The following is a 25,581-nucleotide window of genomic DNA, read 5'->3' on the forward strand; positions in this document are numbered from 1 at the left end:
CATTCCATGCCTGGGGGAAAAGAAACTGCACACTCTATACATATCCTGTGCTCTGCATTACTACATCAACAGGACTAAATCTTTCAAACCTGTTCATGATGATAGCTGGCCACTCTACAGGCTACGCTATTTTATTTCAAAGGCTGTCTAAGTGGATAATTCAGTATATCACCCTGTGCTGGCAAATATACCACTCCCGCTGACTATCAAGGCTCATTTGATGAGGCTGAAACAGCATCCCCTTCTTGTTCCCAAAATGTGCCAACAGCCAGAATCTGTAAGGCTGCTATTTGATGCAATCTGCTCATGTTTCTGAAGCACTATGCAATGGACTTGGCTGATACATTCAATGCTAGATTAGGTAAAGCAGTACTCCAATCTCTGTTTGACTGACACAACTGGGACACCTCACGTCACCATCCTGAAGAGGATATTGCTCACCAGTCCCCTACAGTGGGATCCACTGTGAAACATGCTCGAAGACGACAGAACAGTTACTCACTATACAGTAACTGTTGTTCTTCAAGATGCTGTAGTCTGTGTGGATGCCATAACCTGCCCTCCATCCCCACTTTCAGAGTTCCCAACTAACATGGGCTCAACTTGCCAGGGAACTGAGGGAGGGTCAAGACCATTCTCCCCTTTATGCCCTGGCATGGGAGCACGAGGAAGCACAGTGACCCCCAACGGACACTGCTGTGCAAAAAATTCTGAGCTCACACATATGAGCACGTACAGCTGTCTACAACATTTCAAAGAACCACAGTTACCGTAGGGTAAATAACCATTCTTTATTCAATACTGGCCATCTTAAATACTTGTTTTTTGACCAGTGTAACTTTCCCTTCTTTCTAGTGTTACCTGTTCCACATGTATGTGGGTGTGAGAGCTGGTGGTGGCATTGGGGATGAAATTGAAGACCCTGCTGGGGACCCGTATGAAATGTATCGAATTGTCTTTGACATCACGTTTTTCTTCTTCGTCATCGTCATCCTACTAGCTATCATTCAAGGTATTTCCACTTACAATAATAAGAAGCCTTGGAGTCTAGTGAGCCTCTTTACTTCTGCAGTGCATGTCAACCACACATTGACTAAGCTGGCTTAAGCAGTATTGCTACATTCTCCATAGCAATTCATAAAGCAATTCATTCTGGACGTAGTAATTGTGTAATTTACCCATAAAATATATACATTGTCCCAAGCACCAGACAAGACACCAGAAATGTGGTTTAACTAGACTGCAACTTTAAGTAACACATCTGGGTACAGTATGGCAGTAACTTATCCAGTGCAGGTCATCTTTGCTTCCATAACCTGTGCTACCATGGGGGACTGCTCTCAAGTCTCCCCCCACCACCCGTACTTTCACACTATTAACCTGGTCCCAGAACCATTGCTGGGATCACACTGTCCTCCCTTTTGTACAAGAGTTAGGAGGGTGAGAAAGAAGGGGCTGTCTCCTCACTGTACCAAACATTAGTATCCCAACCCCCTTCCCTGCCTTTTTAGGAGATGCCTTTTCCTATTCTGCTTCTAATTCTGGTTTATCAGGGAACCAGATCTCCTATTGAGCCATTACCTGCACTTGACACTTGCTACTGTGACCTCATGAATCTTAAAACCTAACCTACCCACCTGATCCCTGGGCTGCTGAAAGGAAGGTGAAAATGCCCAAAGGCCAATCTAAGAGGGTAAAATTCCTTGTGTGCCCAAAACTGGGACTGGCATTATGTCCACAGTAATCACCCACCACCACCAAAAAAAAAATAGTAGGGAAGAAGATTTACCTCAGGTAGGGGGAAGAGTTAATAAGTCGTCCATTGAACTAATAGACTTACACTGAACCCAAGAAACCCTGCTCTCCAAGCTGACAAGGATGGGGTAGAAAAAGGTGGATTGGGTTGGGGGGGGTGGAGGGAGAAATATCCTTAAAGAAACAAGGGCTTTTCTTTCACCTATTGGCCCGCAAAGCCTTCCAGCTGCACCCCAGGGGAGGTTGAGGGATGTGTGCATTATGTATAACACAGTTCTGGGCTAATGCACCCCCTCTCCCTCATGGTCTGCTCAAGAAATGCCCTCTCTGGTCTCAGGCCTCTAGTCGCCACTGCTCTCTGGGCAGAGACCCACCACCCTCTCCCTCCTGACAAGAGGTGTAGGCTTGTCGCCTCCTTTCACAGAGTCAATCCCAGCAGGTTTGGCTAAGAATCCAGCTTCTGCACTTGGCTTTCATGCCTGAGGGCTATCACTAGTATATGCTGGTTTGTTATGCGACTGTTTACTATACGAATAGCTGCAGTTTGAAATTATTAGGGGTAATGGCATACTCACCCTCCATGCACTATGGATGCTGGTCTAGTACCCTAGGTATGCCGACTTCACTATGGGGGAGATGTGACTGGTATGACAAACACAGACCTACCTTGAGACTATTGTCATTAATATTATGAATGTTATCTGTATGTTTGAGCCAGTCCTTGAAAGCATGAAACCTTCAAAATGCTGAGATGGGCCAGACACTATGGTCCCATAGAATACTCAGACCTTTACGTTTTATATGCATTTGTGTGTTCCTGGCTCATTGGGTGGAATCTGGAATTACTAGGGGGGTGAGGAATGCAAAAATCCCAAGACTGGTTGTGCAGAAGCCCAGCCTTTGAAAGTTTACTCAAGGAAGAAAGGGGCAGCAACTGGTTTTACCTGTTTCAGGAGGCCTGGAGATTTTTTTTGAGTATAAAGGCTGAGTTTGAACTGACTGATGGAAGGGTCCTTAGGCTACAAATTGCCCCGAGCTGACACTCAAGAGAGGCAAACTCTTAGAGTAGGGTTTGAAAGACTTTGGTACCTATCAATCAGGGATTTGGGGGCCAGAGCAGGTGTGCTGGTAAGCTTAAATATGTCTTTAGGTCCCTCTATTGTTTTCTCTGTAAGACTTTTATCCTAAAATAAATATTCTCTGCTTTAAAAGAGCTGTTTGATTACTTGTAACTGCTGGCCTACACTGTTCATAGCTTTGAGAGAAAGCAAAGCACAGGTGCTGGACTTTTATGTCAGCCCTACTGGTGGGTTGCAGGGAGCCTGAAGCCCAAACCCCTGCTCAGGAGAGGAGATAAAGTCCCTGCCCAGAGATAAGTGAGGGCATTCCTTGAGCAGATTACCACAAAACTGTGGCAATATAAAGGTTTACATTTCAATTATGAGTTCCTACAGCAAGTGCAATGCAAATAATGTTAGATCCTGTGCTATCTGCACAACTTGGATTGTTCTACCTACAGGCACCATCATGCCAAGGCAACTGGAGTCTATGCTATCTGGTGTGCTGTCCTTTTGATGAAGCCTAAAACAGCTACTTCTCCCCGACTCCATAGCTTCTAAAATTAATACTGATAGGTTTGACACATTACATCTTTTCATTTAAAACAACAGGTCTGATTATTGATGCCTTTGGTGAATTAAGAGATCAGCAAGAACAAGTGAGAGAAGATATGGAGGTAGAGCAACCATATTACATTCTGTACTGCTTCATGTTATATCTTAACTAATGATAAGAACCTAGATTAATGTGTTAAGAATGTGCTAAAATCTTAATTTTCTTTCTAGACCAAATGTTTCATTTGTGGGATTGGTAATGACTATTTTGACACGACCCCACATGGTTTTGAAATGCATACTTTACAAGAGCACAACTTGGCAAACTATCTGTGAGTATATTTTTGTTACGGTTTATTCCCAATGTTATGTTAGTTGAAGATCACCCTCTGGAGGCTTTCAGTTCAAGAATAGTATGCTTGAAATGCATGTATCTGAACAGCCCTGCTGTTGTGGCCCACACAATTTAAGAACATCTCAGAGAACAAAGAACAAACATTTGATAAGGTCTGGCTCTTCCCCTCCCCCCTTTAAACAAAAACAAAACAGTGGGACCCACTTAAAATAACTCTTCTCACTGAGTGTTAGTAAAGGTAGAAGCCCATTAGCAAGAATGGAGCTACTGTTCAGCCAAGGAGGAGTCCACACCACTATGATTTTTGGCCCGTTAAGTTAGGCAGTGCTGGTTCCATTCTGAAGCAGATGAATACGATACAGCATCAAAAAAGGAGATCTTTTAATTTAGGGTTATAAAATGTCACATAGAAGCAACAGTAGCTATTCATTGGAAAGGAATCTATAAGAAATAGAACAGGAGTACTTGTGGCACCTTAGAGACTAACAAATTTATTTGAGCATAAGCTTTCGTGTGCTACAGCCCACTTCACTGGACGCATGTAGTGGAAAATACAGTAGGAAGACACACACACACACACACACGTTAAGATGAGCTATTATCAGCAGGAGAGAAAAAGAGCTGTTTGTAGTGGTAATGAAAATGGCTGATTTCCAGCAATTGACAAGGAGATGTAAGGAACTGGTGGGGAGATAAGCATAGGGAAATAGTTTTATTTTATATAATGGTCCATCCACTCCCAGTCTTTATTCGAGCCTAGTTTGATGGTGTCCAATTTGCAAATTAATTCCAATTCAGCAGTCTCTCATTGGAGTCTGTTTTTGAAGTTTTTTTGTTGTAATATTGCAACTTTTAGGTCTGTAATCGAGTGGCCAGGGAGATTGAAGTGTTCTCCAACTGGTTTTTGAATGTTATAATTCTTGATGTCTGATTTGTGTCCATTTATTCTTTTACGTAGACTGTCTGGTTTGGGCCAATGTACATGGCAGAGGGGCACCGCTGGCACATGATGGCATATATCACATTGGTAGATTTGCAGGTGAATGAGACACTGATGGTGTGGCTGATGTGATTAGGTCCTATGATGGTATCCCCTGAATAGATATGTGGACAGAGTTGGCAATGGGCTTTGTTGCAAGGATAGGTTCCTGGGTTAGTGTTTTTGTTGTGTGGTGTCTGGTTGCTGGTGAGTATTTGCTTCAGGTTTGGGGGTTGTCTGTAAGCAAGGACTGGCCTGTTTCCCAAGATCTGTGAGAGTGATGGATTGTCCTAAGAAATAGATTAACTATCGGTCCGATCCTGTAGTTCTGCACTGAAATTGCCTTTGCTAATTATTAAGTAGAGTAGCCTAAATAGCCTCACAAATAACTGCAATTTCCAAAATAGTTGAGCCAATGCATGCAGTTTAAGCTATTAGGGCCCAAATGTCCAAAGAGAGGCTTATAAGTGACTGGTCCCTACTACCCACATTAGCAAATGCTCACAAAGAAGAGAAGGTAGGAAGGAAAAAAATGTGCCAACAGCAAGAGAGGAACTGAATGGCATGAGATGGCAGTCCTTGGTCCTGGTGTTGACATGTGGCACCCGATTGTAGAGTGTACATGCCCCCAAGAGCCTAAAGTGCATTGGAATATTCTAGGTACTCACATGGCAGCAGACTGTGTATATTAGGAGAACTTGCCTTAGGAATAAATAACCTTATTTCTTTGGTTGGACAAACTCCCGCTGACTTCAGTAGTTTTACCCATGTACAGATTGCAGACTTGGACCCTCTCGCTTGCATTAGATCACTGGATTTGACATAAGCATTGCTTAATGATTTCTGGTTTATAGTCAACTAAGTTTTTCAATTTCCTTAACTGTATAAAGAGGCTAATTAATCTCCCTTCATACAAATAAACAAGGACCTGTTTGTATTCTGGTTTTATGCAGATAGTAAGGCCTGGTCTACATTAAAAATTAGATCGAACCAGCTATGTTGCTCATGGGTGTGAAAAATCCACACCTCTCGGCAGTGTAGTTAAGCTGATCTAACCCACGGTGTAACCCACACCACTAGGTTGCTGTAAGAATTCTTCCATTTACTTAGCTACCACCTCTCAGGGAGGTCGTGCTTACATTGCAGTGCTACAGCTATGCCACTGTAGCATTTCAAGTATAGACAAGACCTAAATCTGAGGGTATGGCTACACTTACAAATCTGCAGTGCTGGTAGTTGCAGCGCTGGTCGTCCAGCTGTGCAGGGCCAGCGCTGGTGTGTGGCCACACTCACAGCTACCAGCGCTGGTGTGTGGCCACATTTGCAGCATTTGCAGCGCTGTTGGGAGTGATGCATTATGGGCAGCTATCCCAGCATTCAAGTGGCAGCAACGGTGCTTTTCAAAAGAGGGGGGTGGAGTGGGGCGTAGTGTGACAGGGAGCGGGGGAGAGAGAGAGTGGATTTTTGGAGCCAACACTGTGTGTTAGCTTCCTGACTTGAAAAATCAGAACATGTTCCCGATCCCTTAACTCTTAACTGCAAACAGCCTGCAGCCAACACGACTCCCTTTCTCCCCTCTGCCCCCGCTGTTTCTGTCAAACCTACACTCACTCCCTGCCTGCCTCATTATCTCATTTGATTGTTCACAGATTGATCACAGCAAACAGGAGCTGTGTTTGTAGATAAACTGCTCCGAGATCAACGGAGCTACGGAGCTCGGAGTTCACAACAAAACAAAGAGAGGCTGCATAACAAAACAAAGAGAGTAATTTATAAAAGCATTCTGGGATACATCCTTATACCCTGGAGGCCAATCACAGTGCTGGTGTGTGGCCACACTTGATGACCAGCGCTGCAGCACCAGCGCTGGAATCCTTATTCCCCATGCTGAGTGAGGTGTACGGCCAGCGCTGCAGCCAGGGAGTTGCAGCGCTGGAAGTGCCCTGCAGGTGTGGCCACTTACTAATTGCAGCGCTGGTGGAGGCTTTCCAGCGCTGCAACTCGCCAGTGTAGCCATACCCTCAATAAGAATATGGGCCATATACCACCTTCCCAATCACCCAAAAAACAACAGATTTTACAGGCCCAGAGAAAACAGAGCAAAGCAGCTCTTGAAATCAACTCATCTAATTAGGGTTTTGGTGGTGGTGGTTGGTTTTTTTTTTGTCATTTGTTGTCAGAGTAAAGAAACATCAGCAACTCTTAAGGTGGGAGAACATGGCTTTGACACAGAACAGAACTGCTAAATTACAGGATAATTGTCTTCTATTTAATTTCCCTGCCATTGGAGGTGCTATGGTAGATCACAGGGTATTTTTCTGCCCACTTTCAGAGGGAGCTGTATATCACCTCTTTTCTATGTCCATTAGCATAGAGATTAGATGCAACTTTTGCACTATTTCTTTGTATCATTATAAATATTTTTAGAGGCAAACAGATTTATTGATATTTTATATTTTCTCAAGTACAACAATGAATATAATAATACACACATTGTAACTGATTCATGACCAAGTTTAAATCTTACTCTGGCCATATTTACAATATGCCTGGGAGTCTCATATACATGGCCAATAAATTTGTTCACAGTATAAAAGTAAAGCATGGAGTGCCTGCTTTGGAACAGCACAAGGCTACAGTAGAAAGATGAAGGGAAGTTATCTGGGAGTACCTGATTTATAAACTTTGGGTGTTGTATTTTCACAAGTGATTTTGAAATAGTGGTGTTTTTGTTCTTTTTGTACATTATGTGATTTGACACAGTCAAGCTGTGTTGACTAGCTGTGATAAGGCATAGTCCCAGAGAACTGTTTGAGACCAATTCATAGTTAAAGCTTAGAGAATATAAAGCCAAATCATTCTGAAGAGTGAAAGGCTTATGATCAGCTTTCAGATATTCTTGATGTAGAGAGGGGCCAAACTGCTGGGTTAGGTATAGCTTGATAGGGATATGATAGCTAGTGTAAAATCTTGTCCAGGACTGCATCAGAAATACCAGAGCTTTGACATGGTATTTTCATTAACATTAAACTTGTTGGCAGTACTCCAAAGCAACCTATTTCTGAAAATGCTTGGGTTTCAAATCATAATGTCTGTTCCAACTCTGGTGTTAACGTAAGTCAGAGTGATAGTACAGTATCCTTCTAATAATCTGTAGAATTTAAAATGCACAAGTGAGTCTTAATTGTTGTTCCAAGATGTTCAAAACCATCAGTTCTCTGGTTGGTGCTATAATAAATACGTAACTAGCCTAAAGCTAAGGTTCCTTTGAAGACACTGTTTATCTCTTGGTGAAGCAGAGGGGAGGTTCTGTCATGAGTTGAAAAAAGAAACACTATTCCCATGCTGTTATTACTAGTTATTAATTATGCAAGAGTAATTATGGGGATGCTTGTATTCTTTCTTACTATGGATTGACTTTTTATTAAGTCTGATGATCTTTCTGTATCAGGAGGGTATTTCCATTCATTCAAAAAAAGCTAGAGAAAACAAGGCTGGGATTTTCAGTGGGAGTAGGGTGTCTAAGCCTAACTTCCCGCCCAACAGGGCCAGGATATCCCTGTGAGGCTATGCTGGGTGATGTTGAGGGAAAAATTATGCAGATCTTGAGTTACTCTTTTCCCCCATGTGTCTAGCCCATACTCTGCATTAATTCCTTTCATGGTGACCCTCAGTACCTAGCAAGTTACTCAAGCTAGACACAGAATTTCCTCAATAATGCTTGATTGTATGTTAAGATACAAATTATAAAACCAATGTTGTTATAGGGCTTGTCTTCAGTGCAGTGTTAGTTCCAGTCACCTACACTCAAGTTAACTCCTTTTGAGTGAGCTTAGTTCAAGTGAGAGCAGTCAGACTGCAAAACACTCAAACTGTATAGAGTGACTTGATTAGCAATGCTAAGTAGCTGAGTCACTACTGCATAACTAGCTTGAGTGTAAGCAGCCCTCAGTCTTCAACAGACAGCCCACTCATGGGCCAGCTAGCTCAAGTTAAATCAAGCTAGATATTTTTACGTGTGCACAGAAGTCCAGGTAGGTGCAAGTTATACAATGGCTGTGAAGAAAAGTCCAAAGTAAATTCAAAGATTACAAGACCAGAAGAAACCATTGTGATCATCTAGTCTGACCTCTTGTATAACACAGACCACAGAAATTCCCCCAAATAATTCCTAGAGCATATCATCCAATCTTGATTTAACAATTATCAGTGATGGACAATCCTCCATGACCTTTAGTAAATTGTTCCAATGGTTAATTACTCTCACTGTGACGCATTTACACCTCATTTCCAGTCTGATTTTGTCTAGCTTCAACTTCCACCCACTGGAGTATGTTGTACCTTTCTTTGCTAGACTGAAGAACCCATTATTACAGTCTATAAGTAGCTATGGGAAAGATATTTAATCAATTCACCCCATAACTTTGTCTTTGCTAATAATAAATTGGGATAAGGTAGGTTACTTTTGATACTGATAACTGGGATTTCACATCCAGTGTCTGTACCAACACTATCACAGGAACTAAAAACTGCAGAGGGGAGGGAACTCAGAGGACAGAATCTGGCCCCGAAAGAACTTTATAACATGTTCACAACTAACTTCAACCCTATTTTGTTACCTCGTGTGGAGTTTCCCTTACACTTCATCTCTGTTTGTCAGGAAACATAACTAGAGAGATAAAATGCCGTGTTAGATTTTGCACATTAACAAATACTTCTTGTGCTTGTTTCAGCTTCTTTCTAATGTATCTCATTAATAAGGATGAAACTGAGCACACTGGTCAGGTGAGTATGAAGTAGAATTTTCAGAGCAAGCTAAAATGAAGCATAAGTTCATATTTTCATCTTCAAGGTCTGTGTATAAAACTTCAACCTTGACTTTACCACACTACTAAGCTATCCCTTCCCAACACACCAAACTACTGGTATTGGGAGGCTGCCATCAGTAGGGGATGCGGAGTTAAGGTTGTGGTAAGGTGGGGGGTACATACTATTAAATATACTTTTTGTATCTGTGTTTTTATGTCATATGCAAGTAGCAACCCTGATTCACAATGTGGTGTTTGTATATTAATTTAATTTGTAAAAATAAGCCGTTACAAAGCCTTAGACCCATAGAATTGTTTCCTTTTTTCAAAAAAATGCATTGTTCCAAGAATCTGAAATTGGTTCTAATGTGCAACTGATTCATGTTTAATTGTCCAAGCTGGGAGAAAATACAAAGACCATCAGATTTTTAAAATTTGTATAATTGAAGATACTAATAGGATATTTATTCAAACAAAGTTTGACAGGTTCAAAATTAATGGGACACAGATATTTTAAAAAAATCCTTAAAGGGAAAGTTGTTTAAACAAATATAAGTACACTTTAAAACAAAACTTTTAATTAGGAAGACGTAATCTGCAGTACAATAGCTGATTTTCAGTACTAAAAAGTAGTTGCAAAATGCATATTTTATATGGTATGTGTCCAAGATTTTCTAAAAGAATATTTATGTACATTTAAAATGATGAAGTTTCAGAACAAAGAAAAGTCCACTGGTAGCTAAACTGATCTAGTTGTACTACACATTTAAATTGGCTTAGCTTGATTTTGTAACTTACCCTATGAGCTAAAAACAGTTTGTTCATGTATGGGGTTTGCACTGGCATAACTAAATTGATTTAATGACACTGGTGTCACTTTTCATAGACCATGACTGAGGGCTTGTCTACACTAGCACTTAAGTCGATGTAACTTACATCACACGGGGTAAGCCACATTGACTGAAAGCAGTGTCCACAGATTTTGCCTCCCATTGAGGTGCAGAAATTCCAGAGGCATAGCACATCTTCGTCAGACATGTTACAGCGGAGAAGCTGCGCCAATGTAGCGCAGTAGTGTAGACTAGCCCTAAGAGGCACCTCTCCCCCTATAACAATACAGTACCCAGTTTCTTTTACTATGCCCTGGGTATTTACGTATAGAAAGCTGCACAGTTAAACTTTATAAACTTATTGTTGAAACCTGCGCTAAAGGTTGTATAATGTTGTCTTATGTGCCATCAGTGGTAATATGTGTACATGGTAAGGACAGTACTAAATATGGTTATTTTGTGTAAAGCAATAACTGAAAATAAACATATGCTAAAACTAAAACACCTTTTTTCTCTTACTGTTTCAGGAATCATTTGTATGGAAAATGTACCAAGAAAGATGCTGGGATTTCTTCCCAGCTGGAGATTGCTTCCGTAAACAATATGAAGATCAACTTGGATAAACTTATCCTGAAAGAAGCTACTATGTTAATGAAATGTAAAACCCAGTAAAAATTAAAAACTTACCTTTTATAGTGTAATTCAAAGGTCACATTTGTTTACCATCTCTTTACTGTGAACTTGTTTAAAACCATCCACTTAGGATTTTTGTGCCTAGCAGATAAGACACAGGCCTTATAGTCTGGCTTTCAATTTTTTTTCTGAAAAAAAAAAAGGAAATCTATACCTTGAAGACTTAGTTACCTTAAACTTTCCAATTCAAACATAGACTGAAATTGTAACTGTTTTTGACCCAATGTTTGGTGGTATAGTTGAAAGGGCTAAAAGATACATCATTTCTTAAATGCACAATATCTGAATCTTAAGCACTGGAATGTCAGGTGACTATGACTCACATTGTGAAATTAAACATTTTAACTGCAATCTAATTTTTCCCATGGTATTTGCTAGTGAATGTATCAAGATACAGCTTGAAAAGCTTTAAGCAGTCAAAGAAAAAATTTCAAACACTTTATCGACCTTGAAATATCGATTAAGTGCCTTAAAACCTCTGTAGACTAGCTATGCAAGGTTTTTATTTATGTTAGTGTTCTAGATTGACAGTTCTATTAATTAGTTGTGTTGCTTTTCCGTCTTACTGTATGAAATTGCACTTGAAGAGTATTCATATACTTCTTTCAATAACAGCTGGTAAGATGCTGCTGTTAAAAGGCCAAAATAAAATAATGCTTTATGGTCATCTGTAAGTAGTGAAGCTGCTACCTTTATGCATTTTTCTTCAAATAAAATTAAATGCCCACGGCAATAACCAAATAAATAATAATAGAGTTGTCTTTGCCTTATTTTTTGCTGATTACATAATAGAAAGCCGATACAACACAGGATGCACAGTTAAACACACGACTATATTTACTAACACTATTTTATTTTTTGGAACTATAGATAGCAACTACAAATCAAAACAAATGCTCTGACAGTGTGTATTATTTTGCATCTTACAATATAAGCACAGGTTTTTGAAAAAATCCAAATTTCATTACAAGATCCTTCTTAATGAACTCAACTGTAACTTTAGACCTTTTTGTTTAGAGAACTCTTGGATAATAACATTCATTTAGAATTTATCCAAATGTGTTATTTGAAATATTGGCTGAAATAAAAGTAGGTGGCATGCAGTATATTAAATCACTGAGATAAAGCACCTAGCTCTTGTAGACTGATATTTTGTACTTAACTTCTGCCATGTTCATTTATTTTTCAATTACTTGCATGACAATGACATGTGGGCTTCAGGAAGGTTTCTTTTCCTTTAGGAGATCATACTGTCTAACCAATCTTCAAGCTCTTCCTCAGTAACGTTTTTAGCTGTAGTTTTCTGCTCTTCAGCTGCTGAACTTGTTTCTTCAGCCATGTCCAACTCTAGCGGAACTAAGAAAATAAACAGGAAACAGTTCAAGGCAGACGTTTACCTTTGCACTATGGAAACTTTTGAGATATTACAAAGTTAGCATTTTGCTTTTCAGTGCCTGATTGAATAAAAAGAGAGGATGACATTTAAATAGACTGTATGTCAGCTAACTGGGAAAAATCACAGAAAAGCAGGTGAGTAAAGCGACCAGTCATTAGGTGGCTGCCATCTGATTAATTTGCTGGATTGTTTTAGGGCCACCGTAAAAGAAGAGCGTATAGCTTCTAACAGAGATAGGTTTCCAGTCTACAAGATTCTAACTGATTCTGATTCCACGCCCCCTACTGAGATCTATCTTGTCTCCTGTCCAGTGCAGACTTTCTCTTATGTGAGAGATCAGCAGGAGGTAATGGCAGCGGAGCTTTTTGTGATTATTAGAGGGGTATCTATACAGTTTAACAAACAGTAAAATCACCAGTGTGAGAGAAGCTGTAAAGTACAAGTTCAGTTTCACATCTTTTGGGTTTTTTGGTGGAAAGCATGAAAATTTAACATTTAAACATCTCTTTGAGAAATGTTGCAGGCTGAGAAAAATCCTGCCAGCTACATCCTTTTCTAAAGCATTCAGCGACCATGCAGACTTCAGTATGTACAGGAAAGCTGCAATTAATATATAACTAAATCAACACTTAACTTTTAAGTGTAGCTCAAGTCTTAGACAAGCTTTATCTTAATTTATATATGTCGGTCAGCAGTGTGGGGGAAAAAACAAACCCACACCCCAAACAGACACAGCTGCATCGATGCTGGGGTTTTGTCAGCATAACTATGTCAATGGAAGAGTGCTTTTGTCATTCGGGGTGGTAGTATTTCCACACGGGGAATATGCCAGCAGAGGCTCCATAGTGCAGACGTTGCCACAGGCACCGCCACTCCTCACAGGGACCAACAGAATAAAATATACTGGAGTTAGGAATTTCACTACATAAGCCCAATAGATATTAGGATAATTTTCAAAATATGAAAACCTTTCTACATCTATGCTTTCCACAGTCTATCCTGAGTCAAGATATGCAGGTACAGCACGTTTGGTTTTGGTGAAGATGGAATGATGAAAATTGGGTTTATAAGAGGCATCTAGCTTCAGTCTTTTCCTAGAGAGTTTCATCTCCCTAATTATATTTCTTTGTAAATTATGTGAAAAATATTTTGTAAAAATAATGGAATCATAGTAATATGGCACCTGGCTACTGCTGAGAATTTGGAAGAGATGGCCAATTGTTTTGGAGTGGATTAGCAAGTTTCTACTGTACTTAGCCTTAGTGAAATTTACTGAGGATGCTTATATCCATTCTTGAGTCCTAATGCTTTGGAAATGTTAGTTACTATTACTCTTAGGAATCAGACATAATAGCAGTCAAGAATATATTTTTCTAAAAAAAAAAAAAAAAAGTAGAAGAAAGAAAAGTTTAAAAAATATTTTAAAACCTGTAATCAGAAACAAATCCCTTAGTTACGCCACACAAATATAACCTTTTAATAAGTCTGCGGGAAAAACAAAGTAATAGCACTGCCACTCAAAAGCGTATTGAAATCTTTCATTGACAGAAAACTCCCTAACAGTGAGCCATCACGTATTTAAACTTTGCCAACTAAGGGTACGTCTACACTACAAGACTATTTAGAATCAACTTAATTCGAATTTGTGGAATCGAACTTATGAAGTCGAAGTTGTGTATCCACACTAAATACACTAGTTCGACTGTGTGAGTCCACAGTAACGGGGCCAGTGTCGACTTTGGAAGCGGTGCACTGTGGGAAGCTATCCCACAGTTCCCGCACTCCCCGCTGCCCATTGGAATCCTGGGATTTCCCCCCAATGCATGCTGGGGGAAAAAAATGTGTCGAGGGTGGTTTTGGGTAACTGTGACCATTGAACCGTCACTCCCGCACTCTCTCCTTGAAAGCGCCGGCGGGAAATCTGTTCGCGCCCTTCTCTGGTCGGTTACAGCTCCGACACCACAGCACTGTGAGCATGGAGCCCGCTGCGATCATCGCTGCACTTATGGCCGTTGTCAACTCCTCGCACCTTATCGTCCACCTCTTCCACAGTCAGCTGCTGAGAAATCAGGCGAGGAGGCTCCGGCAGCGCGGTGAGGACAGGAAGCCACAGAGTGGCGCAGACCTCTCACAAAGCAGGGTACGCCGCGCAGTGGAGATCATGGTGGCAATGGGTCAAGTTCATGGTGTGGAACGGCGATTCTGGGCCCGGGAAACAAGCACGGACTGGTGGGACCGCATAGTGCTGCAGGTCTGGGATGAATCACAGTGGCTGCGGAACTTCAGGATGCGTAAGGGCACTTTCCTTGAACTCTGTGACTTGCTGTCCCCTGCCCTGAAGCGCCAGGACACCCGGATGCGAGCAGCCCTGACTGTGCAGAAGCAAGTGGCCATAGCCCTCTGGAAACTTGCAACGCCAGACAGCTACCGGTCAGTAGCGAACCACTTTGGCGTGGGCAAATCTACCGTAGGGCTTGCTGTGATTCAAGTAGCCCACGCAATCGTTGAGCAACTGTTCTCAAAGGTAGTGACCCTGGGAAACGTCCAGGTCGTCATAGATGGCTTCGGCGCGATGGGATTCCCAAACTGCGGTGGGGCTATAGATGGCACTCACATCCCTATCCTGGGACCGGCCCACCAGGCCAGCGAGTACATTAACCGAAAGGGCTACTTTTCTATGGTGCTGCAAGCACTGGTGGACCATAGGGGACGTTTTACCAACATCTACGTGGGGTGGCCGGGCACGTGTGTTCAGGAACTCTGGTCTGTTTAAACGCCTCCAGGCAGGTAGTTTCTTCCCGGACCACAAAATAACGGTTGGGGATGTGCAGATGCCTACAGTGATCTTCGGGGACCCAGCCTACCCGCTAATGCCCTGGCTCATGAAGCCCTATACAGGCGCCTTGGACAGTGAGAAGGAACTCTTCAACTACCGGCTGAGCAAGTGCAGAATGGTGGTGGAGTGTGCTTTCGGACGTCTCAAGGGGGGATGGCGGAGCTTACTGACTCGCTCGGACCTCAGCGAAAAAAAATACCCCCGTTGTTATTGCTGCTTGCTGTGTGCTCCACAATCTCTGTGAGAGCAAGGGGGAGACCTTTATGGCTGGATGGGAGGTTGAGGCCAATCGCCTGGCTGCTGATTACGCTCAGCCAGACAGCCGTGCCGATAGAAGATCCCAGCGGGAAGCGCTGTGCATCCGGGAGGCTTTGAAAGATAGGTTCCTCGGAGAGCAGGGTAACCTATGACTCTCCAGTTGATTTACAGAGAAGCTGAACCTGAGCCTGTTTCAGTGACTGTTGACTTCAATCTGCGGTTACATACCCTGTTCTCCAGGTTTCCCCCCTTCCAACACACGTTTTAAAATAACTTTAATGGAACACTGATTATTAATAAAGTTTTCTTTAATTATGAATTCCTGTTCAAGGGTTGAAACATGGACGCGGACTGTGGTGGGTACGGTGTGCACTGATGTCCAGACCGCTTCTACACTAGAGGAATGACAGGCTCCTGCTCCTACAGCGGTCTCTGGGGGGAGGACGGTTGCAGGTGGGTGTGCAGGAAGGGGTAGGTTTGCAGGAAGGGGTGAGGGGTGCCGTCTTTGGGACGGAGTTTGGATGCAGGCTCTGGACTGGGGGTTGGGGCGTAGGAAGGGGTGTGTGGGAAGGGTGAGTATGTGTCCGTGGATGAGGGCTCTTGCTGGGGCTCAGGGCATCGGAGAGGCTCGTGGCTAGGGGGGAAGGGCATGGTAAGGGCAGCCTGCTTTGCCATTTGTGGATGTCAGGCGCTGGGACCCTGGGGCAGCATACACCTCACAGACTGACCCGGGGCAGCATTCACCTCCCAGAATGTGCCTAGTGACTGCAGTCTGTGTGGGTCCTGCTGTTGATCCTGCCCCCAAGTCTGTACCCTGGTAATGGAGGCTGTCCTATGCAATTAAAAAACCCCTCCCCTCCCCTTCACACAAAGTCTTCTGACAAGGAAAACGTGACGGAAACAGTGAATAACAACAAACTACTTTTAATACTCAACTACACAGTGGGGGGATGAAACTTGGATTTGGGACTGGGTGATCCAGGAAGGGAAGCACTTCTCACACTTTAGGGAATGAGAGCTGTTTGGTACATGAGCGCTCTGCTGGGGTGGAGTGACAGTTTTCACGGCCCCTAGCGCCCCTCCTTCTTGTGATTTTGGGTGGGGGGGGCAGGACTTTGTGGCGGGGGAAGGCGGTTGCAGATACAGTTCAGGGGGGCTCTCTGCTCCTGCCTGCGGTCCTGCAGAACATCTACAAGGCGCCGGAGCGTGTCCGTTTGCTCCCTCATTAGCCCAAGCAGCGTTTGAGTCGCCTGCTGGTCTTCCTGCCGCCACCTGTCCTCCCGTTCGCTGTGTGAGCGCTGGTGCTGACATAGGGTCTCCCTCCACTGTCTCTGCTCGGCCGCCTCGGCTCTGGAGCAAGCCATCAGTTCCGAGAACATGTCGTCCCTAGTCTTCTTCTTTCGCCGCCTAATCTGCGCCAGCCTCTGTGAGGGGGATGCCGGGGCAGTTCGTGAAAGAGCCGCAGCTGTGTGATGGGAAAAAGGAAGTGATTTCCTTGAAAAGATACATGTTTGCGAACACTGAACACAGTCTAGTCAGTTTCTGTGAACAAGACCATACAGGGCACCTAGTCTCACGAGCTCTCAGGACAAGTTCGAGATTTCGGAATACGCTTTCATTGGCTGCGGTCTTGCACAGGAGATCGGACAAGCGGGGCGGTACAGCTGAATCCGTGTAGCAGCCAGGCCTGGTAAGCACTACACTATAGGCTGCTTAACAGTTAATGGATAGCTGTGCCCTCCCGCTGAAGGCAATCTGTAAAGCATAAAGTCTGACCCTGTTCCAGCCCCTCGCGGCTGTGCACGGGAAAGATCACTGTATGCTTTTCCTCTGTGGCCTCCAACACGTGGCTGTTAAGCGAAGGTCATTGCTATGCAAAGTAAAAGTCAAGCATTCACAATAGTAACAGTACACTAATTGCCCTAATTAGATGCAGCAGTCGCAAACGAGATTAGCCTGAGGCGGGTCACTCGGAGAGAGAGAGAGAGGATGCTGCTCGAATCCCTGCACAGACCAGGACCGTACGCTGCAATGCTGGTGGAGGCAATGATTCCGCTGTACATTAGGATGGCCTGGCGCGGAAGAGTGTGCTTCCACGGAGCACCAAATAAGGCACCTCTCCCCAGGAACCTCCTGCGGAGACTTTTCGAGCTGCTCTCCGAGAGCTTCGTGGAACTGTCCCAGGAGGATTTCTGTTCCATCCCTATCTGTGTGGACCTTCTCTTTATATAGTTTTTTAAGCAAAAGGTTTTATATAGTTTTTACATATTTTTTATTCCTGTTTTTAAAAAAATAAATGTTTCCATGTTTATAGCACTTACCGACTGATCCTTCCCCTGATTCTGAGTCCGGGTTAACGGCCGGGGAGGGTTGGTAGGGGATCTCTGTGAGGGTGATGAAGAGATCCTGGCTGTCGGGGAAAGCGGTATTGTAAGCGCTGTCGCCTGCGTCGTCCTCCACAAACCCTTCCTCATCTTCCCCATCGGCGAACATCGCCAAGGAACTGCCCCTCGACACTATCCCATACTCAGAGTCCACGGTCACTGGTGGGGCAGTGGTGGCAGACCCACCTAGAATGGCATGCAGTGCCTCGTAGAAGCGGCATGTCTGGGGCTGTGCTCCGGAGCGTCCATTTGCCGCTCTGACTTTTTGGTAGCCTTGTCTCAGGTCCTTGATTTTCACTCGGCACTGCGTTGTATCCCGGCTGTATCCTCTGTCTCTCATGGCTTTGGAGACCTTCTCGTAGGTCTTTGCATTCCGTTTGTTGGAGTGCAGCTCCGAAAGCACAGACTCATCGCCTCACACAGCGATCAGATCCAGGACTTCACGGTCTGTCCATGCTGGGGACCTCTTTCTATTCTGGGATTGCATGGACTCCTCTGCTGGAGAGCTCTGCATCGTTGCAGGTGCTGCTGAGCTCGCCCCGATGTCCAACCAGGACATCAGATTCAAAGTGCCCAGACAGGAAAAGGAATTCAAATTTTCCCGGGTCGTTTCCTGTGTGGCTGGTCAGAGAATCCAAGCTTGGACTGCTGTCCAGAGCGTCAACAGAGTGGTGCACTGTGGGATAGCTCCCGGAGCTAGTAAGTTCGATTTGCATCCACACCTAGCCTAATTCGACATAGCCATGTCGAATTTAGCGCTACTCCCCTCGTCGGGGAGTACCGAATTCGAACTAAAGAGCCCTCTAGGTCGAACTAAATGGCTTCCTGGTGTGGACGGGTGCACGGTTAATTCGAATTAACGCTGCTAAATTCGAATTAAAGTCCTAGTGTAGACCAGGCCTAAGAAACCTAAGGTTCCACTTTGCAGAAGAGCTCTGTTCATCTCTTAAAATGTTCAGAATGAGCATGCTGACTACAGTAAAGTTCTTCACTGATGTTACTCATTGTCCTTGAAAATGAAAATTCCATTAAACTATTCAGCGTAACATCACTTTCTGTATTATAGGGTGGAAACATTTCATCAATTATGTATACCAGTTTTCAGCCTAATGATTTCTTCTATAAAACATGTGTTCTGGCAGGTACATCACTGTGTGGTCTGCTAGATCTAAGAGCAGCATAGTAACTACTGCTGAGTATCTTGCTGTTGACAGGACATTTTTTCAATTCTAGCTCAGATAGAGATGCAAAAGTATCCTGTAGGTAATAGGATCTTGTTCCGCCACGTTATTAGCTCTACCCTTGCAACTGATGTTACTCAATTTCTAAGGTTATTAACTCATCTAGAGTGGAGGTCCTTGGGGCCTAGGGAGGTTGCTGAGGGGGTGCTACAGCAGTGAGAAGGGAGGCATCTGTGTTCACTGTCAGGCACAAGTAGGTCAGGATTTCTGCATGCAAGTCCTAACTGGCTCCTTTTCCTTCATGCGGGGAACTAAACCCCTCCCCATCTCACAGAGAGCTGCATCTTTTGGACACTAGGTCCTGCCCTTTCATTCACACAGGGGACATAATATCTACAACAGAGCTGGGGGAAGTGGATAGAAAAAAGCTGGCACAAAGCCCAGAAGTAAGTCTATGTTCAGAGGCCAACAATTCTGCTTGGGGAAGAGAGAGAGGTACACGCTGAAGAAAAGAAGGCTGAAAGCAGTCAAAGTGATCCATTGCCTAGGGTCCTAAAGGATTATACACACTATGGGGATTTTTTTTTAAAGCAGCCTGAAAAAATTACAGATGAACTGAATAAAAAGTTTAAGATCTAAAATTATTTATCTGCCTAGACCCGAGTTTAGTGCTGTAGATTTTTTTCTGCTATAGTTGGTGCAATCATTCCTATGTAGCATACAGTAAGGAATACAACTTCCCGCTCTATTATAGGTGGTTACAAGTTCACCAGTTGCTACTGGCAAGACATACAATTCAGTCCATCACATTTCATCCAATTTAAAAATGGTGTCTATTCCACATAGCCAAGTTACGAGCCAGAATATGATCTAGTACTGAAAGGCCTAATACTGGAAAGCACTATGCTATAAGAAGTCAAAAAGTTGGGGCAGAGGAATGTACTTCTTATACTATATATGAAAGACTCATATAAAGTTCAGTTTTCATTTCTACCAGTAAAGTTTAGATCATGATTTTCAACCACAAGCAACTGCAGTAAGTTTTGGAATGTCAAAGTACTAAACAAGAAATGTGCCTCTCTAAAGGTCACCTCACAGGGAGCATGAGAATGAACAGATGTGTTAGTACGCAACTCCAAATCAATGACATACGCTGTCAGGGATATAGGGATGATTAGAGGAGCATTGCTGGTTTACTAATCAGGAGTTTAACTAAAAGCATCATTATAGAAAGAACAATACAAACTAAAAAGGGGTTAAAAATATAAATCTCACCATTTTTCATTTTCAAATCACTCTCAGCTGTCGTTTTGTAGGTTTCTGACAGAAAGTTGTTTTCTACATGAACAGGAGCATCTAAATTTAGCAGTAAATCTAGTTCTTCATCCAAATTATCTGCCTCTTGCTGTGACACAGAACAGCCTCTCTGAAAGGATTCTGAAGAATTTGTTTCAGGTCCATCTTTACTTAAAGGCATCAAATGGACAACAGAATCATTAACAGGATCACAGATTGATGCTATTCCACTTTGACCCAAAGGTGGTTGTAACTGAGTCACTCTCTTCTTGCTGTCTTCAATACTTTTAGATTTTATCTGAGGGAGTTCTGTGGGTGTTGATGCCTAAGAGTACAAGAAAAAACTTGAGTCTTCATTATGGTGAACTCAATTGTTACAGTTGAAATTTTAAAAAGACAGCACAATAATTCATGACTGCCACATACAAATCACTTAATTAAATTCAGTGGAACAGATTTTAAAACGGCAAGGAAAGTAAATTAGTACCAAAATAAATTTGAAAATACTTGTGCAATAATATCTATCTATATGTAACGGTAACTGTGCAATTTTTTTTAAAATGAACTATGAGGCTAAACGCTGAATACACCAAACAGCAGCTAGTAACAGGGGCGTTCAGTACATACAGGGAGGGAAGTAATGCCTGTAGTTACACTCATTCAATCCCACTGGAATCAATCTGAAATTAGTGGAATTGCTTGGGTGTCACTGAGGGGAGAATTTGGCCCAGTAATTAGCCAACTGTCTCTGATTTAGGTTTTCCCTCCAAAGTACCACATGCTGAATCATTCTCCGATGTGACACTGTCTGGTGAATGAGGGATTTTTGGTAATATGTGCATGACCAATATATGTGACTCAGTTTACCCATTGTGTATATAGCGGTGAAACTGCTTGCCCAGAACAGGGGCTTAGAGATAGATGCACCAGTCAAGCACTGAATGGATATATGGATATATGAATGAAAGACCCAAAGACTGTAACATTAACTTCTAATGATTGGTAGCCCAGGATGGGCTGAATGCAGTGGAAGCAGCATGGGAACAAAAACAAAGGCTGAGAGATTGTGTTTTAAGGGTGCTGCCTGAGACACATGAAATGTCTACCCTGCAGCTGGAAGTGAGCATCCCAGCTCACACAGAAACACTAGTGTTACCGGGACTTGAGTTAGTGCTCTAAAAATAGCAGTGTGGATGCTGCGGCTCCAGTGGCAGCTGAGGCTCTCTGAGCTGGGTATGAGCTCAGGTGGCTAGTCCGAGTCTCTGCCAGAGCTTCAACATCCACACTGCTATTTTCAGTGTGCTAGCTTGAACCCTGCCGCATTAGTCTGTCTACCCAGGCTGGGAAGCTTGCTCTCAGCTGCAGCGTAGACATGCCCACTCAGAGCTGAGGAAATGGCAGACTCAGAGACTGACAGAGGGACGGAGAGCCAAGAGGGGTCCCAGGACAGCATTGCACATTGGTGCAGTTGCTTCTGCCAATATGGACTCTGACTTAAACTTGACTTTTTCAGATTAACCTAGGAGTTCTCAGATGCTGTATATTCCAGTTAACTAAGAAATGCTATTTCATTCTGAAAAGGCTATGCTGTGTCACTGCAAATACTTACTGGGGTTCATTGCTTCCCAAATGGTGAGGAATCTTTAAACAGGAGTCTGAACTCAGTGAGACTTGCAGAGGAGAGCACACAGGGAAAAACAGGACTGCTGAAGCCAGAAAGCGCAGTCTTGTTGGAGAGCTGTGGAGCTCACCTTTGGGCTGGCCAATAACAGGGGTACTTAACGAGAGACTGTACAGACTGGGGCATCAAACACACCCTGTAAATCTGTAACACACCCCAGCATGTAGACATGGTTTTGACAAGTTTATATTTTATTTTTCAAAGGTTAACACAACAATATTAAATAGAAAATTTGCAAAACAGTGCAGCGTGAACCAAGAAATACCCACTCTCTTTACCTAATCACTTATAGGCAGTTTCTTTGCTCCTTTGGAGCTTCTTGGAGATTGGGCTATGCTGTGATAGCACAATGGCAATAGAAAGATAAAGATTAATTTAAATATTACAATATGCACTGAATAACCCTATATATCTGCACATACACATTGTAGGAGGAATCAAAGACATTTACAGCACAGATTGTCCCTTATTTTGTTTGAAAAAGAAAATAAATGAAGTTTATTTAACTAATACATTTATCCCCTTGGAATAATGAATACTGGGAAAAGAAATGAATTCCAGGCTTGGCATTTTGGTTGCTAGAACAGAACTTTACTTGATAAAGAATTTGATTCCTTTATATACTCTACATCTGCAGATATAGCTTTCAGCTACAGTAAAAAAGAAGTTAGCTATGTAATTGTCTGAACAACCCCACAGAAAAGAAAATCTTTCCTATGAAAGTCAGACATCTTTCCCTTTCTAGAGCAGATTGATTTTGTTGTTGTCATTTTTTTTTCAGCTGCTGATAAACTGCTCTCCAAATGTAACCTCATGACAGCCGTTTTTAACTCAAGATTCTCATTAGTTCTCTTCCCTCTATGTGAATGATATTTTGTTTTCCATAGCCTGAAGAAAGCATTTTGCTGAAATGCTGTTTCCTAATTTTATATACCCTGAATATAAGTAACCTTTTCTTCAGCTGTTTGATTGGCAGTTCACATTCTGACAACTGACTCAAATTTGTTTCATAAAAATTGGATAATGCTTATATTATGCCATATCAGATCAGGAAGTTAATTTTTAAAAAAAGATTATATATCAAATTAGTTTCATTTTTTAAAAAACTTTAAGGATAGTGAAAACAGAAACAAGTACTGCAACTGTGTAGTTACCCTGTGCCAAACCTCAAGGATCCTGGACCTCATTTTTCTTGAAGTCATATTTACTGGACTATTTAAATCTTTCAGTAATTTTATGTGCAACCAGAGCATTACCTGCACCATTTCAGCAGCCACATTCAACCTGAGATGCAGAGGAAGCTCCTGAAGGGCCTGGACCAACGACTGGCAATCCACGTAAAGTGCAGATAGCTGAAATACAATTAAACAAACAGAAAACTTGCATAAAGAAAATTAAACTAACAATGATCCCTAGAAATTTAAGCTAAGGCCACTTGCCATCGCCACAATTCTATTTAATGGGAAAATATGCTTAGGAATTGAATATTCAAAATACCTAATTAATTTTAATTTAATTTAATATGGAGATATACCTATCTTATAGAACTGGAAAGGTCATTGAATCCAGTCCCCTGCCTTCACAGCAGGACCAAGTACTGTCCCTGACAGATTTTTGCCCCAGATCCCTAAATGGCCCCCTCAAGGATTGAACTCAGAACCCTGGGTTTAGCAAGCCACTGCTCAAACTGAGCTATCCCTCCCCCCTATAACAAAAGGTGTTTGATACATATGCATGTGTAGAACATGCAATCTCAAATGATTAAAAGCATTGTCAAATTTTACTGAAACCTGGATAAAGTTTATCCCTGAGTTGATTACTTGGTATTCCACATCTCTAGGACATATAAGGACTTTAAAAACCAATGTTGCAAAAATGTTTCCAGAAGACTAACATTCTTCTAAAAGCTGCTGCCATACAAAAACAAACTTCAAGATATTATGCAGAACAATTTTTGAAAACCAAAATATCTATATTTCAACCTAATGTGCAAACACATTAAAAGACACTACAAGCTTGTTGAAACAAATGCTTAGGTAGAAAGTTACTTGAAAACACACCAAATTACCTTCCTCTTACAAAATGCTTTGTTCTATAATGCACATGGTGGATATTATAGTCAATTGTAATGCTTTTGTGACCGTTTATTTTATTTTATTTTATTGCAGGCCTTATTTCTCACTTCCTTTTATTTAAAACTAATGACAACAGAGGGTCCTGAGTTGTATCTCTGTTTATGGATTTTAACCAATCATAACTAAAGCAATAAAAAAGAGTGTCTGGATGCAGTAGTATTAACAGCTCCTCAAATATCTAAATGCTGATGTCCGATTTCCAGTACTGGGAGTAAGAAAAATCCTATTGTGCATCATACCTGATTGGTACCAATAATAATTATTCTTCAATATTAAGTGATCATTCAAAATGCATTAGTGCTCATCACTAAGAAAATTCTTTAGCACACAAAGCCTCAAAAGATCTTTGATCTCAATAAAGTATTAAGCAATCTACTGGACAACACCGCTATTACACAGCAATGAACTAGCACTTCAAAACACCTGGCACTCTTGTCAAATACTTAAGGGGAGACTGGAGTCTCCACACAGAGCATGGAGGAGGAGAATAAGGGGAATTTTGACATTTAAATAACTCCAGGAGTTGATAAATTGTAAAGTAAAAATTAACATTTTTTTAAAAAACCTGCTAAATGTAAATAATGCTTTTCAAAGAACTGGAGTGAATGAAATGAAGAAGGATTAAGAGAGAAGGGAGGAAGGATAAAGGAAAAGATGATGGTGGTGGTACAGAGAAGCAAAATAGCATAAAAGGAAGAATTTAAAATTTTCAAAGGAACATTTTACTATAGATGACACTATCAAGAGACAAAAAAGGGATCAAAGGAGCAATTCACCATAGAATGCTATGGCCATGAAACAGCAAAAAAAAAATTGGTCAAGAAAGGAAGAAACAGCAATGACATTTGCTGCTGAAATTACCATTATCACTGGCAAGAATGAAAAAGATGCAAATTATTTCATCACATACCTGTGATTTTAAAATGGCACATTAAAAGAGATGGCAACTATCAAATATATCACCTCCATTTTGTCCACATTTGGACAAAATCCACTGAGTTTTCTACAATTGATAATTACAATGAAATGAGAGGTCACACATGTTAATTTCACTGTTGCATTTCATTCTACCATTTTCAGACCTGATGTGTAGCTTTTCCTTTCTACAACTACCAGGCAACAGCACCAACCATTTTATAGCAATTTTTGTGCCTTTTCTCACTTATTCTGTCCTCTTGTGACTGTTTCTTTCCGATTTAGAATTCTATAGCCATTCCTTGTAAATACTGGACAGACAGACAGATCTGATGGGATTAGGGTTGCCAGGCATCCGGTTTTTGACTGGAACACCTGGCCAAAAAGGGAACCTGGTGGCTCTGGTCAGCATCACTGACCGGGCTGTTAAAAGTCAGGTTGGTGGTGCAGCAGGGCTAAAGCAGGC

At 42.1% G+C, this 25,581-nt stretch overlaps 2 protein-coding genes across 2 annotated transcripts in view; one reads left to right on the forward strand and one right to left on the reverse strand.

Moving 5' to 3' along the window:
- The window catches only part of RYR3 (ryanodine receptor 3), a 642,559-nt gene extending 630,824 nt beyond the window's left edge, over positions 1-11,735 (forward strand). Inside the window, 5 exon segments of the mRNA XM_045013234.1 lie at positions 856-1,012; positions 3,426-3,490; positions 3,600-3,700; positions 9,436-9,487; positions 10,868-11,735. Of these exon segments, the coding sequence (XP_044869169.1) occupies positions 856-1,012; positions 3,426-3,490; positions 3,600-3,700; positions 9,436-9,487; positions 10,868-10,963 (471 nt within the window). The 3' untranslated portion in view covers positions 10,964-11,735.
- Positions 11,736-11,865: 130 nt separating this feature from the next.
- The window catches only part of AVEN (apoptosis and caspase activation inhibitor), a 201,043-nt gene continuing 187,327 nt past the window's right edge, over positions 11,866-25,581 (reverse strand). Inside the window, exons 4-6 of the mRNA XM_045013233.1 lie at positions 23,322-23,417; positions 20,364-20,709; positions 11,866-12,389 (exon numbers count right to left, since the gene is read on the reverse strand). Coding sequence (XP_044869168.1) covers positions 12,271-12,389; positions 20,364-20,709; positions 23,322-23,417 — 561 coding nt within the window. The 3' untranslated portion in view covers positions 11,866-12,270. The remainder of the gene's footprint in view (positions 12,390-20,363; positions 20,710-23,321; positions 23,418-25,581) is intronic.

This window comes from Mauremys mutica, chromosome 4, assembly GCF_020497125.1.
Source record: "Mauremys mutica isolate MM-2020 ecotype Southern chromosome 4, ASM2049712v1, whole genome shotgun sequence".
NCBI classification, from domain to species: Eukaryota; Metazoa; Chordata; order Testudines; family Geoemydidae; genus Mauremys; species Mauremys mutica.